General features: G+C 40.2%; 1 protein-coding gene across 1 annotated transcript in view; it reads right to left on the bottom strand.

Moving 5' to 3' along the window:
• The window catches only part of FGD6 (FYVE, RhoGEF and PH domain containing 6), a 182,352-nt gene that overhangs the window by 87,908 nt on the left and 74,892 nt on the right, over positions 1 to 19,552 (bottom strand). Inside the window, exons 4-5 of the mRNA XM_036762145.1 lie at positions 2,577 to 2,644; positions 2,457 to 2,487 (exon numbers count right to left, since the gene is read on the bottom strand). Of these exons, the coding sequence (XP_036618040.1) occupies positions 2,457 to 2,487; positions 2,577 to 2,644 (99 nt within the window). The remainder of the gene's footprint in view (positions 1 to 2,456; positions 2,488 to 2,576; positions 2,645 to 19,552) is intronic.

Below are 19,552 nucleotides of genomic sequence, written 5' to 3'. Positions count from 1 at the left end.
GGAACACCTCCATGCCCATCAAGCTCGTGATCTCCCACGGAAATAAGGCCCACTTGACTCTGACAGTTTCTTTCTGCCCATTCACCAGTAAGTGTGTTAGAAATAAAGGGTTCTTTCCGCCACACCCTCTCTCTTTCTCCATCTACCAGGACCAGGGAAGGTCCACACCTTCATCTCAGGGTTCAAGGACCCACAACCTGCCGAGCTTCTGATTTTTGCTTCCTGTCATTATTTTCTACGTAGCATTCAGCAGAAACCACTAGCAAATAAACAGCTCCAACTCTGATGGTGTAGAAGCGAGATGTCCAACGTGGGGCCCTTATGTATCCTTATGTATGGTCCTGTGGCCCCATTTCTACACCAATAGTGTGGAACACCAGAATTCCATGACAAATAGTGAAAGAGACAAAAAATACATTGTTAAGAGCAGACACTGAAACAAAGAATTCATGGGATGTCTCCAACGTAATTTGTAAGACTCTTTGGATCACAGACTTAGAGTGAATTAGAGTTAGAAATAGAATTAGGGTTAGGGTGAAATCTAGCTTCCTTATTTTACAGCTGAAGGAACAAAGGCCAAAAAAGTTGAAGGAGTATGTCCACAGTCACGTGGGTAGCCAGTGGCAGGGGTGGAAATGGAACTCAGACCACAGGACCAAAGTGCTAGAGTTGGAAGAGACTCCAGAGGCCATCTAGATCAAATTCCTCATTTTACAAATGAGGAGACTGAGGTCAAGAAGGATGAATTGACTACTAGGCAGCAAATGGCGGAGATGAGATTTCAGCCCAGCTCACAGAAGAATAGAAGGGATTGTAGATGCCATCAAGTCCAACTCCAAAATTTGAAGTTAAATGACTAGGATGATATGGGTGGTAAGGGTCAGAGTCAGGATTTGAACCTGGTACATTTGAATTCAGAACCAGTATCCTCCCCACTGCGCCGTGCTGAAACTAATGGAGTCTTGAATGGGTTAAAAAAAAAGGCTTAAAGCACATTTTAGAAAATGAACAGGATTTTTAAAAAGCACATACACAAATTTCTTGGTTTCTTCAGCTAGAGGTTTTTAGGCAAAGAAATGACGTTCCCTAGTTACAGGCTGTATGAATCACTCACATACATGTAACTCATGCCTCCCTCCTTCATCTGCTAGCCAAATACATCATGCAGGATATCAAATGGTCAAGGGTGAAAAAAGCATTAACATTTTCTAGACATGTCTTCACTCGAGAATTTTCAAATCAACTGATTAACCATTCTACATATTTTTGAGTTTCTCTCGTCTCTGCTCCCCTCATTTCACAACTTTCTCTAGTCAGAATTCTGATTCTGCCAAAAAATTTGGGATAAATTATGGGTACAAGCCCCCTGCCTAGACAATAAAAACCTTTATATTTGACCTTTAAATTAATGGTGAAAGCTAGATACCCGCCAAGCCTGAATAAATACTTGTGAAAACTTGATTAGACAGACAGACCTTGGTTATCTCTTGGGCTGCAAGAATCATGGGGAAATTTCTCAAGGTTTCCCAACAGATGATTTCAAATTGGCAGACAGAAAAATTCAATACCACCATTTAAAAAAATATATCACTTGCAAAAATGTCAACTAAGGGGGGGAACCCCCCTTTCCTGAAAGCTCATTTATATATATTAGATCTTACACAATGGAAGTAACATCTTTTCATAGGATCCTAAGCTCCAGAGCAGGAAGGGACCTTCGAGGTCACATGGTCCAACGCCCTCCCTCCCCCACCACCTTAAAGATGAGCAAATTCAAGCTTAAGAAGGTTCAGTGACTTAGCCTGGGTCACACAAGGAGTAAGCTTCAGAGAGGAGATCTGAGACCAGATCCTCTGATTCCATGGCCAGACTTTCCACTGTGTTAGAGCAAAACTAGAGAAACCAACAGCAGGAGAGAGATTACCACTTCAAGTATCCTCTGTTCTGCCTTTCAGAAAGTCACATGGCTTGGGAGTCTAGGAACACATTGACCTAATTTACTAGAAAGCTTTCTTTCTTTTCTTTTCTTTTTTTTTTGGTTTTGTTTTCTTTTTTAAAAGACTAGGTCTCCATTACTTGCCCAGGTTGGAAATGCTGAAGCTATTCATGGGCAAAGCCACTACCAACAGGCACAGGAGTTTAAGCAATTTTACCCTATGCAACCTAGCGGCCATGAGGTAATGAAGAGTGGAGGAAGATCATTGTACTGAAATCACAGTTGGCTCAGCTCAGTCCACTGAAGCACAGAACTCTTGAGCTCAAGAAATCCTCTAGCCTCAGTCTCCAGGTAGCAAGGATTACAGGTAGGTGTTACCATGCTCCTGGGCAAAAATTCTCAAATACCAATCATACTCTAACAAGTAGATGTTTATTAAATTCACCATGTTAATCTGAATTTTGGCAGAATAAACTGGGACAGTATCAAGACATTTAAGATAACATTTGCAGATACTCACGATATGCAAAAGTTTCAACACGTCCACAAACCTGTTGAGACAGCAACAAAAATGCATTGGATGTTAGAACAGGGCAAGAAAGGAAAAGAAGCAATAATTCTCCCTAGACTTGATACTCACACTTTTTCAGAGCTCATGATCTCCTTGGCGATAAGGTAAACCTTGCTTCTCTTTCCAGTTCCTTTACCCTGAAAATAGAGGGGTACACGTTAAGGAGGCAGAAACTCAGAAAAGAATCTTCAAGATTAATTTAGGACCAGTTAACCCCAAATTCTATGTTGCTAAAATTAACTCACAAGTTCCCTAAGAGCGCACATTGCAAGGAAGATCAAAGTCTTTTGGAATGGCAGAGTTGCGAAATTAAGTCTAGAATACAACTGAATAAACAATATTTTTAGAGCTACTATGCAGGGAACTTCCAGATACCAAGATGAATAAGATGGCCCTTGTTCTCAAGGATTGCAAAGCTAACAATCTAGTTGGGGAGATAAAACACACACATAAAAAATAAACATAATATCCATCGGAATGTTCATAAGTGTACAAGAGCAGAATGAATTGCTACTGAGAGATCTCAGGAAGCAGAGATTATTTTTGCCCAGGGAAGAGGGAAAAAGAGTAGGATAGAGATGGGGGTGGGGGGAGAATATGGAGGGAGTTTCATGGGTATTCCCTGAGTTTGGCTCTAAGGATGAGTTAGACTTAAGCATAGATTTAAAGTTGGAATAGATCACGGAACTACCACAGACAATGCTCTTATTTTACAGATGGGGACTGCAGTCCAGTATAAGAGACCTGTTCTGAGTCACCCAGCTCCCTAATGTCTACAGTCTGATTGGCACTGGGGTCCTTCTGATACGAAGTCAGAAACCTGACACTACTCAATACTAACAGGCAGAAAGACTGGAAAGGTCAATGGGAGGAGTTTGGCGAATCCTGCATGGTCCAAGTTGAGAGGCAGATAGAGAACATGTCATGGCTCACGACTAAAGGCTCTGAATGGCAGGCTAGGGAGGGTGACTAGATTTTACTCAGTGAGCATGGGGTAACTATTCATTAGAATGGGTGTGTAAGAGCTAATTTTTGACTGATCCAACCCAGCTTTACTATTTGGTAAAGGCGCAACTATTAGCTTTTAAAGACTTAAAAGGTAAGATACACACTCTAACTGAACCAGCTGGAAAAGTCTCCCTGACGTGAACATTTGCTTCTGGGGTGAAACCAAGTAAGTAGTGAGCAATATTGAGGGTCGTTGGGTTACGCAGAATAGATGGGACTGGTAATTTGATTGGAACTCGCACTGAGGAAACTCTACCAATTCGGGTTGGTTCCTGGACCCTTCAAAGTCCTTGCCCGGGGCTTGCTCAGCCACTTAATGGGTCTGCCAGATACAGGACTTGAACCCAAATTTCCTGACTCCACGGCTGGCCCTGTGACCACTGTGCCGCCCTACTTTATTGGGGAGCAGAAAATTCTAACTTTTTTTACTTTTCTTTTTTCTTTTTTCCAGTCACTTCTGGATTTTCCTCCCATACTTCCCCACCCAGGGAGCCTTCTCTTGCAACAAAGAAAGACATGTAAGCTACACAGTGGTCACATATAATAATGTTCCTGAAATTACACACATACACACACACACACGCACACACAGTCCCATATATTCAAAATAAATATAAAGAGAATATAGAAATTAAGACAGACATACACATAATCTCCCACCTCTTAGGAAGAGAGGAAGGTACATTTCCTCATCTCTCACAACTACAGAGTCCAGTCTCACCATACATAAGAACAACTGAATAGAAGGTCTGACTTCTTTTATATGTTTTTTATATGTTGGTGCATTTGGCTGGATTATTTGTTTTTCCTTTTCTTTCTTTAAAAATTCTTTGTTCTAAGGGGACCACTGTAGGATGGGGAGGGAAACATCAGAATATGTAGGAATAATTTACAGAGAGATCTCTGCTTTGTTTCAGACCTGTCATTTACATTATTGTAATCCTCCCAGCTGGCCCTACTTGACTCAGCATCTATTAGTTCACGCAAATTCAAATTCTAAATTAAGTATTCAAAACACACCAAGGATGTGGTTTATTAGTAGAAAAGCAGAGCTCCTTGGTTTCTGGAAGAGGGTAAATGTGCTCTAAATTTTAAAACCAACTCTGCAAATCGAAAGCACTTTAAAAATATTTCCTGAGACCTCTTTCACAAATAAGTCCTTGAAGCCTCAGCCATTCAGATCTCCAGGGTGAATGCAGCTATTTCTCTCGGCTTCTGCTGCCTTCGCTACATTGAAGTGCCCATCAGTATTAGGGACAAAAAAATCAGAGGCTTGAAAAGAAAAAGAGGGGGGACTGAAAAGGCTGCCTAGAAAAAAACAGCCTTTTCAATATTGAGGGAATGAGGGTTTTTGTTGTGTTTTTTTTTGGGGGGGCCGTTGGTTGTTTTTTTTTTTAACTCATAAAACATTACCAAGGTGCTAAAGGATGGGGGGCGGGGAGGAGGGAGGAGCAGAGAAGAGAGGAGTTTCTCCCATTCATTTAAATTCAATTCAGCAAGTACTCATTATCTAGTCTGGGGGAAGGTTGGAGCCCTGGAAATTTTACTGTGACTCAATAACAACCAAGGAAGTTAGTTTACACCAGGCACATATGGGGGAGGGGAGGCCCTCTACCTCCCAGCCAAACTGGCCTATTTGGGAGTTCCTTAGATACCACATTCCATCTGGGCCTTAGTACAGGCCTTCCCCTATGCCTGGAATGTGTTCCCTTATCATCTTGGCCTCTAAGAATCTCCAGCTCAAAGAACTATCTTCGATACCAGGGCCTTTCTCCTAATTAGTGGCCAATCTCCTAATTATTCTGTGTAGGGCAGCTAAGTGGTACAGAGGATAGAGTGCCAGGCTTCGAGTCAGGAAGAGTCATCTTCCTGAGTTCAAATCTGACTAGCTGTGTGATTCTAGGCAAGTCACTTAACCCTGTTTGCCTTAGTTTCCTCATCTGTCACATGAGCTGGAGAAGAAAATGGCAAACCACTGCAGTATCTTGGCCAAGAAAACATCAAATGTGGTCTACAAAGAGTCAGACAAGACTGAAAAATGATTAAACAACAATTATTCTGTGTATAGATTGTGTTTACTTATTAGTCCAGTAGGATGTAAGCTTTTTTGAGAGCAGAACTCTTTCTGAACTGTGTCTCTGTATCTTTAGTGGCCAGCACAGTACCTGGCACATGGTAGAAGCTTCATAAATACTTCTCAAATAAAACGGCAAAGGGATTAACAATGAGTAATTGACATGACATTGGCTTTAGGTTAAATGCCTGAGAGTTATTATTAAAAAGAAAATCCACAAATGCTTCTTTGCAGAAGTCCCAGGAGAAATGTCTTACGAACAAAATTATCAAAAATGGATGCTGCAAATGCATTTCTTTCCAAGTTGTCTCGCACATTAGAGTCTAAGCTCCTTAAAGGCAGCAACTATCTTTTGCATTCTTTTCTATCACCAGGGCTTAGCACAGTACCTGGCACATAACAGACACTTCATAAATGTTTACTGACTGATAGACTGATTGGCTTTGAAATTGTGACCAAGCTGGCCCCAAAGAGGAGCTATGTGACTACATCTTAGAATACTGACTAGGCAGATAGGTGGTACAGTGGATAGAGTGGAGTCAGGAAGATCTGAGTTCAAATCTTGCCTCAGACATTTACTAGTTGTATGGCCCTGGGCAAGTCACTTAACCCTGTCTGCCTCCATTGCTATAAAATGAGCTGGAGAAGAAAATGGCAAACTACTCCAGGATCTTTGCCAAGAAAACCCCAAATGGGGTCACAAAGAGTCAGACACGACTGAAAAATGACTAAACAAAAAAAAAATGTGGTTACATTCATATGCCATATTTCCTAATGTTATTTCCAGTTCTTTGATACTACATCAAAAAAAGTGCTGATATCAGTATTTTTCTATAAGATCTTTGCCATCATCCTCCTGGCATAACTCACGGAACTCCATCAGTCATTTACACCTTAGGGTGAATTAATTTGTCTTAATCTTAGTTGCACCCAGTTTTGACGGCTGACCTGGATGAAGTGGAGATAAACAATCTGGCTCTTAGGATGATTTCTGGGCAGAGGACCAAGAGTTCTGTTGTACTCTGCCCTGGTTAGACCACACCTACAGTACAGTGTTCATTTCTGAGAGTCATATTTTAGGAAGGACTTTGATAAGGACAGGTACAGGAGGGCAACTAGAAGAATAATGAGGCTGAAAACCACATGGTATAGTATCAGTTGAAGGAAATGGGAGTGTTTAACCTAGAGAAGGGCAGTGAGATGGTGGAATGGATAGAGCGCTGGACAGAAGTCAGGAAGATCTGAGTTCAAATCCAGCCTCAGACACTTACTAGCTGTATGACCCTAGACAAGTCGCTTAACCCCGTTTGCCTCAGTTTCCTCACCTGTAAAATGAGCTGGAGAAACCAACGGCAAACCACTCCAGTATCTCTGCCAAGAAAACCCCAAACAGGGTCAAGAAGAGTCGGATAGGACTGAAAAAAACAAGGGAACAACAACCTAGAAAAGATGCAGTAAGATAATAGTTGTCTTCAGGTCTCTGAAGAACTGTTGCTAGGTAAGTGCAAAACCAGGGGCGTGTGGCAGAAGTCACAGAGAGTCAGAAATAGTCTTAAATTCACGGAAAAAACTTAACAACTCAAATTGTCCAAAGCAGAAAAGAACCGCATCTGCTGGTGGTAATAATGACAGCTAACATTTATACAACATGTGCCGTGTACCAGGTGCTTATAATGATTATCTCATTTAATCTTTACAATGGCCCTGGGAGGTGGGTCCTATTAGTATTATCCCCATTTTACAGATGAAGAAACTGAGTCATTTTTTTTTGTATTAACACATTTCAGTTGTAATTTAGGTGTGTGAATGAAGTACATACACATTCCTAAAATGCCAAAGTGCCAGGTTTTTTTTTAAGTGTCTAATTGTGTACTAAACTAATTTATGTATCTACACTACAGAAGATAGATAACGTGCACACCATTTCTAATTCCTTTGGTTTTGCTTTTCATTTGTTTTATTTTTTTTAAATGAGGTGGTATACTTTGTATTTACCCAATAAACTACAATGAGAGATGAAAAAAAAGAAAGAAATTGAGGCAAATTGGGTTAAGTGACTTGCCCAAGGTCACACAGCTAGGAAGTATCTGAAACCAAATTTGAATTCCTGACTCTAGGACCACTGGTTTTACCCAGCTACCTGGGTTTCTGCTCAGGAATGGATTAGGCCCTTGGGTTCCATGCAAGTCCAAAATTCTAAGATGCTGCCAAGAGTTCTTTAGCATATAAAGGCTGAGGAGAAGTCTTGGCCATGCACACGACTCTGCTCTCCATTCATTCAAGGGGATTAATTAGGAAGGCTCCAACATACTGAGAGAGTATTAATTTTTTTCAACATTTTAGGTCATTTCCTTGTTTACATGCTCTGAAGGAATCTTAAGAGCAATGAGTTTCTTCCTAGACTCATTTCCAGTGGCGCCAAGAGATGGAATGGAGAAGTAGGAAAATGATGAACACTGTAAAAAATTGAAGATTGTATTCCTCAGCACATTTCCTGTTAGCAAACAGTATCTTGTCATACAATAGCTAAAATTAAATTGTTTATTGCCTAGCTTCTTTTTAGATGTTGATTTCAAAATGGTACCTCTACTTACAATAGAAGAGCAGGGGATAGTTTTTTAAAAGAGCTTATGTGCTAGAGGAAACCAAAGAGAAAGGGATTTATCGCTGAGAAGAGACCTCAAAGCCATCTAGCCCAACCCCCCTCATTTACAGAAGGAAATTACAGCCCAGAGATGTTAAACCACTTGCCCACACAAAGAGATTTAGTGTCATGGCCAAAGCTTGAAACTTGGTCTTAATAATATAAATCCAATCCAATCTTAATATAAATATAAATAAATATAAATCCAAATAAATAAATATAAATCTAATCCAATCCAATCTTAATAAAATAAATCCAAATTTATTTCCACTGTCAATCAATCCACAGACTTCCAGTTCAAGGCCTTCCAGTTTATTTTTTAATTAATTTTATTTTATTCTCCCATAAAGTTAAGCCAATGAATGGACTTGACTTGGAAGAGATAGAACTCAGAGTCAATCTCTAGGCCCTTGGCATGGTCTAATTAAGAAAAGACAAAACTAGGCCTGACTAACTGGAAAGTTAAGGGAAGGGGGAAAGGAAAAGCATTTATTAAGCACCTACTAAGTTCTAGGAACTGTATTAAGTGCTTTACAAATATCTCATTTGATCCTCTTCACAACCCTGGGAGATGGATGCCATTTTTAACCATTTTGCTGAGGCAGACAGCAGTTAAAGCGACTTGCCTAGAGTCACACAGCTAGGAAGTGTCTGAGGACACTCAGGTTTCCTGAGGATGGCTAAGCCCTCTATCCATTGTACCACATGGGTACTGCCTGTTAACACAGGCATCACACTCACTAAGAAGCGTGCTTGCTTTCTGTACTCAAATTTGGAAATCAGTAAAAGCAGGCCACACCTTCAGGAATACTGGCAAATTACCCACAGGCTTGTAACTTCCTAACTCAGTCATTAAAATGGGCTTTGCCTAGGGCACCTCCCTCAGAAGACACTGGAGTTTAGTACTTAGTCCTGGATGTGACACCCTTCATTAGGAGGGAGTAGCTGGAAGAAATCAAAATTAAGTGACATCACGGCTGGTCAAGGAATCTACACCATCAGGCTGATACTTGTTCAACCTCCTTGGGCTTAGTAGCTGCAGGATCTGGGGTGGTGGGGAGTGGAGACAAGGATATAGATACTTTATCACTGAACTATTTCAATAGTGTCCAAACCTTCCTGACTCTGTTTGAGGTTTTCTTAGCAGAGATACTGTGGTCATTTGCTATTTCCTTTTCCAGCACACTTTACCAATGAGGAAACTGAGGCCAACAGAGTGAAATGACTTTCCCAGAATCACACAGCTGGAAAATGTCTGAGGCTGGATTTGAACTCACCAAGATAAGTCTTCCTGACTCCAGGGCCTACACACCTAGCTGCCCATATGGGTCTTCTATATGTGTTAACTCCTTACACATCTTGAATATATGATGGGAAAGATCCTCCCTGCCCCGCCCCGCCCCGATCAGTAGCTTTCCTTCTTATTTACTTACGTTGATTTTAATAGTACAAATGCTTTTCCACTTCATGCTACTGAAATGATCTATTTTCTGTTTTGTGATGCCTTTAATTCCTTGTTTGATTCCAGTCTCCCCTGAGCCAAAGCAGGGAGAGGCACCTCAAGTGCTTAGTTCTCTAATTCTAATTTTTTTTTTGAAATGTGACCATTAATACTCAATTCATACCGCTCATCATCTTAAAATCAAAGTCTCCTTATGTATGAATATACATCATTCCCTTGGGACAACTCTTCCTTTGCTTCCTCATCAGAATTGTTTCTCTGTGTCTTTCAAAGCTTTCATTCTAGAATTAACCAACCTTGTATGTTAATAGGATCAAAGACTGGAAGACCCTGAAGAGTATTCATTCCCTCCCCCACCCCCAGTATAAAAAAGAGGAAAGTGAAGTTAGAGGTAAACTGCTTTGCCCAGGGTCATACCACTAGTAAGTACTTGAGTCTGAATTTGAACTCAGGTCTTCCGGACTCCAAGACTCCATAGATTATTTCACAAGAGGAAACCAGAGCATTGATGAACTGTCCTCCCAGCAGTTAGTTAACGACAAATTCAGATCTCCCAATGTTTCAATCAAGTTATTTTTCTACCCTACTACACAGCTCAAGAGAGGCAGATAGGGTACCTAATGGCCATATCCTAGCCCTAAATACCTGCATCCAGATTTCCATCCTACCTCTTTCTTGGTATGTGACCCAGGGAATGTCCTTTAGTCTCTCTAGGATCATAGGCTGGGGGCCATCGAATTCAATCCATTCATTTTAGAGGTGAGAAAATGAGACCCTGGGAGGTTTGGTAATTTACCCAAAGTTCTAGACACAGCAGAACTGGGATTTGCATTCCAAGTCCCCTGCTTCTCAATCTCCTGCATTTATTGTTGTCATTAAGTGGTTTTTTTCAGTTGTGGCTGCCTCTTCATGACCCCATTTGGGTTTTTCTTGGAAAAGATAGTGGAATTCTTTGCCATTTCCTTCTCCAGTTAATTTTACAGATGAAGAAACTGAGGCAAACAGGGCTAAGTGACTTGCCCTGGGTCACACAGCAAGTAAGTGTCTGAGGCCAGATTTGAACTTGTGAAGAAGTTTCCTGCCTACAGACTCAGCACTCTATCCACTGAGCCCAATCTCCTATGCCGCCTTTCTAGGTCTTCCTCAGTTTTAGAACCTACAAAATAGGAGGCATAATTATACTCCATTTTTTATCTCAAGGGTTTGCATGAAGATCAGATCAGCACCTCTATGTACCAGGCATAGTGCTATGAGCTAGGGATACAAAAAGAGGCAAAATCAAACAGTCCCTGATCTCAGGGAGCTCCCAGTTGAATGAGGGCAACAACATGCAAACAACTCTGTACAAACAAGCCATAGGCAACTGATAAAGAGGAAATAATTAAGGAAGAGTCGGATACATCTGAACAACAAAAATTTAATATAAACTTAAAAAACAAGTAAAAAATGATAAACCCAAGGAAGCAAATACCCTACATCATTATAATGGCAGACCTTGTCCCCAGTAAAGTAAAATTTAAAGCTGACCCTTAGTCTTATCTCCATTTCTTTTCCCTTAGACAGGCCACTGGCCCAATTAAGACAAACAGGTTCACTAACTTGTATAATTGAGAGAGACAGGGCACGAGATCCATAACCATTCATCTGTTTTTCAGATTCCATAGCTAGCATACCTCTGAGACCAGCCTCAAGTGAAGCCTGTGACCTCCCCAGACCAAGGATGTGCCATGGCTAGCCAATTCACGGTTTCAAAAGACAAATCTACTATTGAATAACTGGTCGTCTTTCAAATACAGCTGCCAAACAAGCATGTCCTTTTCCAACCCTTGACAAAAGGGTCCTTCATATCATCGGGAGCTGAAGTATTTGGTGTCTGCTCTATAAAACATTTTATCTTTAAAAAGGGAAAAATCTGCCAAAACACACTTAAAAGCACTTCAGCCACCCAAAGCCCTCACGTTCTAACTCATTCCTTTTCTGTTCTGTTCTCAAATGATACAAGAGAGGATGGAACTTATAAATTCAGAGCTGAACAGGACCTCAGAGGTTCATGTGGTTGTTAACATAGGATTGTTAACATGGGATCCATCAATAGATTTCAAGGGGTCTAGGAATTTGCATGGAAAAAAAAATCTTTATTTCAATATAAATGGATTCCTCTGTCATCCCAAGTATTTTACTTTATGAATTTAAAAGTATTATTCAGAGAAGCAGTCCACAGGGTTCACCACACTGCCAAAGGGGTCCACGACAAAGAAAAAGATTAAGAACCTCTGATCCAGCCCAACCCTCATTTTACAGATAGAAGTAAAATGTCAGCTAGGTGGTGCAGTGGATAGAGCACTGGGTCTGGAGTCAGGAAGACCTGAGTTCCAAACCAGCCTCAGATACTCACTAGCTGTGTGACCCTGGACGAGTCAAGCCTCAATTTCTTCAACTATAAAATATGGATGATAATGGTATCTATTTCTCAAGAGGATCAACTAATATAATGTTTATAAAGTGGTAAGTAGAATATCCAGCACAATTAAATGCTTTTTTTCTCCCCTTTAATTCCCTCCATCCTAAGGTCACTCAGGTAGGAAGAGCTGGCATCTTAAGTGTAAAGGAAGGTTCTTAGCAACTATAGCTGCCAGTGAAGTATGCTCCATAGGTGAGCAGGTGGAAATTGTCAATCAGTGACGTTGGTCCTCAGCCAATCAATAAACATTCTTTAAGTGCCTACACTGTGCCAGGCACTGTTAGGTCCCAGGGATACAAAGACATAAGCAAAACATAGCCTCAAGGAGGTTACATTTGAGCCAGGGGATACGACATGTTCACACACACACACAGAGCAAATATAATCCAGAACTCAACTGAATTTGTAATGTCACTGATTTAGGATAGCTGTTCTCAAAGTGTGGAGATACCGAAAATCCTTTTCTTGGCAGAGGGGGCAGGTTTGCCAGGTCAAAACTATTTTCACAATAATATTAAATCATTTTAATTTTTAATACAGTGAATAATGGCAGACAAAACCTACATTTTTTTTAAAAAGGTCTGGGGGGGAGGAAGAGAGAAAATAAGCATTTATTAAGCACCTTCTATGTGACAGGCATTTTATTAAGTGTTTTTTACAAATATGATCCTATTTAATCCTCACAACAACCCTGGGAGATACATGCTATTTTTATCTTCATTTTATAGTTGAGATAAATGAGGCAAGAGGAGGTTAAGTAACTTGCCCAGGGATACAAAGCTAATAAGTATCTGAAGCTGGTTTTGAACTCAGGTCTTTAGACTTCAGGCCTACTTCTCTATACACTGCACCACCTAGCTGCTTCTAGCAGGGGTTTAGGGTGGACAATATTGAATAACTGTTAAGAGGGTAAAGAAATCCTAAGGCTAAAATGTTTGAGAATAGCTGATTTGGGCAGTACCTCCAGTGACGCAGGCGATAGCCCATTCATGGTTGCCCAGTTGTATCCTTCACATGACCTTGGGGTCTCCAAAGTCATGCCAGCAAGACACAAAGATGGGTGGGTTCTACACTGCATATAGCCACTTTCTGTATGTATACTATTTTGGAAGAGGAAAAGATGGAAGTAATTTTTTCAAAAAGGAAGGAAGGTCAAAACTATCACTCTTACAGATGATATGATGATATAATTATCATATACTTATACTTGGAATCCTAGAGAATCAACTAAAAAACTATTTGAGATAATTAATAACCTGAGCAAAGTTGCAGGATATAAAATAAACCGACATAAATCATCAGCCCAGTAGCAAGAGATAAGAGAAATTCCATTTAAAATCACTATAGACAATATAAAATATTTAGGAGTCTGCCTACCAAGACAAACCCAGGAACTACATGAACACAGTTACAAAACACTTTTCACACAAACAAAGTCAGATCTAAACAACTGGAAAAATATCAACTGCTCATGGGTAGGCCAAGCTAATATAATAAAAATGACAATTGTACCTAAATTAATTTATTCAGTGCCATACCAATCAAACTACCAAAAAATTATTTTGTACAGCTAGAAAAAATAATAATAACAACAAAATTCATCTGGAAGAACAAAAGGTCAAGACTATCAAGGGAATTAATAAAAAATGCAATACTATACTAGGTCTAAAACTATGTTGTAGAGTGTCAATCATCAAAACTATTTGGTACTGGCTAAGAAATAGCTTTACGGATCAGTGAAATAAGCTAGGTACACAAGACACAGCAGTAAATGACTATAGTAATCCACTGTTTGATAAACCTAGACTCTGAGATAAAAACTCACTATTTGACAAAAACTCTGGGAACACCAGAAAATAGAATGGCGGAAACTAGGCATAGACCAACATCTCATGCTATATGCCAAGATAAGGTCAAAATTAATACGTGATTTAAACATAAAGAGTGATACCATAAACAAATCAGGAGAGTAAGAAATAGTTTACCTGGAGACGGTAAGAATTTATGATCAAATAAGAGATAGAGAACATTATGAAATGTAAAATGGATAATTTTAATTACATCAAATTAAAAAGGTTTTGCATAAACAAAACCAATGCAACCAAGATTAGAAGGAAAGCAGAAAGATGGGAAAGAATTTTTACAGTAAGTGTTTCTGACAAAGGACTCATTTCTCAAATATATATAGAACTGGGTCAAATTTATAAGAATACAAGTCATTCCCCAATTGATAAATAGTGAAAGGATATGAACAGGCAGTTTCCAGAAGAAGAAATTAAAGCTATCTATATGCACATGAAAAAATGCTCAATTACTATTGGTTAGAGAAATGTAAATTAAAAGATCTCTGAGGTACCACCTCACACTCATCAAATTGGCTAATGTGACAGAAAAGGAAAATGATAAATGCTGGAGAAGATATGGGAAATTTGGAACACTAATGCATTGTTGGTGGAGTTGTGAACTGATTCAACCATTCTGGGGAGCAATTTGGAACTATGCCCAACTATGCCAAAAGGCAATCAAACTGTGCATGCCCTTTGATTCAGCAATACCACTACTAGGTCTCTATCCCAAAAAGATCATAAAAAAGGGAAAAGGACCCACATGTACAAAAACATCTATAGCAGCTCCTTTTGTGGTGGCAAAGAATTGGAAATTGAGAGGATGTCCATCAAATGGGGAATGGCTGAATAAGTAATGGAATATTATTATGCTATAGATGAGTAGGTGGACTTCAGAAAAACCTGGAAAGATGCACATGAGCTGATGTTGAGCGAAGTGAGCAGAACCAGTAGAACATTGTATACAGTAACAGCAACACTGTGCAATGATCAGCAATGACTGACTTAGCTCTTCTCAGCAATACAATGATCCAAGACAATTCCAAAAGACTCCTGATGGAAAATGCTATCCACATCCAGAGAAAGAACTATGGAGTCTGAATGCAGATCAAAGAACACTATTTTCACTTTTGGGGGGGGCAGGGAGGGAGGTTTGTGGCTTTTCCCTTTTGTTCTGTTTCTCTTTTCACAACCTGATAATATGGAAATATGTTTACCTGATTCCACATGTATAACCTGTATCAGACTGCTTGCCATCTTGGGGAGCAGGGATGGAAGGAAGGAGGGATGGGAAGGAGGGAGAAAAAATTTGGAACTCAAAATCTTATAAAAAATGAATGTTGAAAACATGTAAACATTGAAAAATGTTTACATGTAATTGAAAAAATTAAATACTATTTATCCCAAAATCAATCAATCAATCCTCAGCACCACAGAAAACTCAACGGCGCATCCTGAGTGTTTACATGACAGCAACTCGTTAATAGATTAATCTTCTCTAAAAGATTCTCCTAAAGTCTAATCATCACCTGAGTGTACACATCAATGAATTTATAATGTCATTAAAACCTATAGGATCAAATATAAAGTCTTCCGTTTGGCTTTTAAAGTCCTTCACAAACTGGTTCCTTCCTACCTTCCACTCATATTTTTGGGGGTGGGGGAGGATTAAGTCACTTGCCCAGGGTCACACAACTAAGTGTCTGAGGCCAGACTTGAACTCAGCTCCTCCTGATTCCAGGGCTACTACTCTATTCACTGTGCCACCTGGCTGCCCCTTGCTTTCCAGTCTTAATACACATTCACATACTCTACAATCCAGTGACATTGGCCTTCTGGCTGTTCTTCACACATGAAATGTCATCTCCTGACTCCATGCCTTTCCAGTGGTGTCTCTCATGCCTGCCATGCTCTCTGTCCTCATCTTGGCTCCCTTCAAGTCTAAGCCAACATCTTTGTGCAGGAGGCCATCTTTCCTGACCCATCCTCGGCCCCTGACCCCCACCATACACACACACCTCAGTATTAGTACCCTCTTTCTTAGGGTACTAATCTGAGATTGCCTGAGATTAACACTGCATATACGTATCTCATCTTACATAATTGTTTACATCGTGTCTCCCCCATTAGGATGTGAGCTCCTTCAAGGCAAGGATGGTTCTTGTCTTTTTGTGGATCTCCAGCATTTAGAATAATGCATGCCATGCATGTAGTAAGCGCTCAATAAATGTTTGTTGACTTGGCTTGTGGGTACTCCCTCAACATTACAGACTGCAAATTGGCCAGACCCGCCTATCCTCTGGGGCTTGTCTATAAATCATAGACAGTTCCCTAATATGGATGGAATATACCCCATTATCATGTCCCAACCAAGCCTGCTCTTCCTGGGTGGTAACCCTGTGCTTCAGGGTTCAGTCATGAACTAGCTGTGAAGCCATGGGCAACTCATTTGACATCTCTGATCTACAGTTTCTTCACTTATAATATGGAAAGGCTGCATTATCTGATTTCCAGGGTTTCTATTGATTTTTAAGATTTTTACATTTTAGAGTTTCTTTCTCTCCCCCAACCAGACTGTCCCCACCAAAAATGGCCTCTTTTGTATTCTAAGCGTCTTGTTCAGTTCTAGGTCAGAACAGATAAACTAAGGTATGCTCATGTAATAATGCATGATAATGATTGACTGCATAACTATACCTAGTTGCTAGTCTTTCCAGTTTAGGCTTTGAATCATACCACGCAGGTGCTCCCTAACTCTCCCTAAGCACGACGCTGGAATTGAATGAAATCAAGTCGTTTTTTTTGTCGTTGTTTATCAGTTGTTTCAGTCACGTCCAATTCTTCATGATCCCATTTGGGTTTTTCTTGGCAAAGACACTGGAGGACTATGCCATTTCCTTCTCCAGTCATTTTACAGATGAGGAAACTGAGGCAAACAGGGCTAAGTGACTTGCCTGTGGTAACACAGCTAGTAAGTATCTGAGGCTGGATTTGAACTCAGGGCTTCCTAACTCCAGGCCCAGTACTTTATCTACTGTACCACCTAGCTGCCCATTACTTTTAACCATTTAATTTTTTTTCAATAAACAGAAATCTATTTTCTCCCTTTCTCCATCACCGATAGAAGAAAAAAAAAACTTTTAACAACTAAGCATAGGTACATAAAACAAATTCCCATAATGACCATGTCCAAAAAATAAATATCTTATTCTATGCCCTGTATCCGCTGCCTCTCTCTCTCTCTGCCAGGTGGGTATGTATGATCTTCAGTCCTCTGATAAGGCTATTATATTGAAAATCAAATAAAGAAAATCACTAATGCAGCAGAATGGTTTTAGCGCGGTGCTTTGGCACACAATAGGTGCTTAATAAATGCTTGTTGACTTGGTGATGGGACAGGTCTATTTTGTTCTGTTCTGTTTTTAAATATGGAGATCAGACCTTAGATTTCATGTGCAAAAGGAACCCCCTCTACCCGTGAACACTGGCATTTAGTCTTAGACAGTTGCCTGGAGAAACTAAAAGGTTAAGTGTGTTGCCCAGGGTTACAAGCCCAGATGGGCCTTAAACCAAGGTCTTTTTATCAGAGGCCAGCTCTCTAACCACTCTAATATGCTGGCTTTTTTGTTTTTTCCTTTTTTTTCATTTGCAATGACATCTTTTGTTTTTATTCCAACTTCATCCTAAATCTTTCTCCTTCCTCCCCTCCTGCCCCCAGAGAGCTATGTGCTGTAATAAAGAGGAAAGAAAGGGGGATAGTGGCACAGAGCTGTTCAGCAAAACTAGAGAATACATCCATCAACTAAGTCTGATGGCTATGAATGTGTGACACCTGAGACCCCCAAACTGCTTTGTTTACCAGAGTTACAAAAATCACCATCACAAATTCTAGAAAGGAGTTGATAAGAACACAGACTGAGAGCTAAAAGGGCAACGAGGAGGAAGGCAACAAGAATTTATTAAGTGCTAACTAATGTGTGCTAAATGCTTTACAAATATTTCATTTGATCCTCATAATAAACCTGGCAAGTAGGAGCTGTTATTATCTTCATTTGACAGTTGAAGAAACTGAGGTAGACTGAAGTCTTCCTGACCCCAGGCTCATTGAGCTATCTATTGCACCACCTAGTCTATTCCCTCATTGCACAGATGAGGAAACTGAGGCAGACAGGTTCAGTAACTTGCTCAGGATCACACTGCTAGTAAGTGTTTTCACTGGCTGTCTCCCATGTGTGGAACTCCTCTCCTCATCTCTGCCTCCTGGCTTCCCTCAAGTTTCAGCGAAAGTCCTCCCTTCTGCAAAAAGCCTTTTCCAGTTGTCCTTAATCTTAATACCTTTCCTCTGAGACTACGCCCAATTTATTTTCTATATATCTTATTTTGCACCTCATTGTTTGCACATTGTCTTCCCCATGAGATAGTGAGCCCCTTGAGGGAAGGGACTGTGCTTTCTTTGTACCTCCAGCGGTTAGCACTGTGCCTCCCACATAGTGGAGGCTTAATAAATTCTAGCGGACTGACTGAAAATTAGAGACGCTGACCTTGACAAAGAGACGGTGAACCTCATCCTTTGAGACTGCCATGGAGGGAGGAGATGGAATGTTATATATAGAGAATAGCAAGTCAGCCAGTTTGGCCAACAGTTAATAGCACAGCACGCTGTTAACTAGCTGTCAAGATCCTCAAGGGACTCTTATTTCCCTAGGGGCTGTTTCTTTCAATGCACTCCTTGCCACAAGCATAACTTGCAGCAGACATCAGTCAATCAGCAAATGCTTTCAGACAGGAATAATTCCCCTGATACTCATGCTCTCCCCAGTCCCACAGAACCAAGGCAATCCTGGATGAATAATGCCAAAAGGGAAAGATGGGTCAGTTTTAATCAATGAAAATGCATGTTCACTGACAGGTCGATATATTGTTTTAAATAAACTTCTCCTCTAGATGACAACCAAAGACCTCTGGACTTTTCCTGACCACAGCCAGCAGAAAAGCACCATAATTTTTTTGACTCTGTGAAAAGTGTAGCCTCACATTGAATGAATCTGAATCAGGTCAAAACTTGTCAGAACACTGGCTGTATATGAAGACTACCAGGTGATGTTAATTACTATATTATTAAGACTGCTGTGGCTACAAACTATGTTTGTACATGTGGAGAGACCAAAGAGAGGTATCAGGGGCAGGTCAGTGACTCATACTGACAAAGGAGATTTTTTTTTCCTTTGGTTTTTTAAACTGAGCTATAATTATACCAAATTATGAATTCAGACTTTTCATGTACTTTCCTTTATTATCTCTATACCTTTTTACTACATATATGATCATATTCATACTTCAAGTTAAATATAAAGAGACCAGGAGTATTTATTACTAGAGAGATGAGGAAGCCAATCAATGCTTTTCCAATGACCCAAACCTTTATAATGTCCATATGAGAAAGAGGCAGAGTGGGAGGATGCTAAAAGAAGTTTCCTTAGCACAGTTAATAACATGCAATTCCTTTTACTTCTTTAGAAAAGAGAGTTCCAGGGACTCTCCTACTTAGACTG

The sequence above is a fragment of the Trichosurus vulpecula genome, chromosome 5 (assembly GCF_011100635.1).
Source record: "Trichosurus vulpecula isolate mTriVul1 chromosome 5, mTriVul1.pri, whole genome shotgun sequence".
Taxonomy (NCBI): Eukaryota; Metazoa; Chordata; class Mammalia; order Diprotodontia; family Phalangeridae; genus Trichosurus; species Trichosurus vulpecula.
This window is presented reverse-complemented; position numbering and strand designations above follow the sequence as displayed.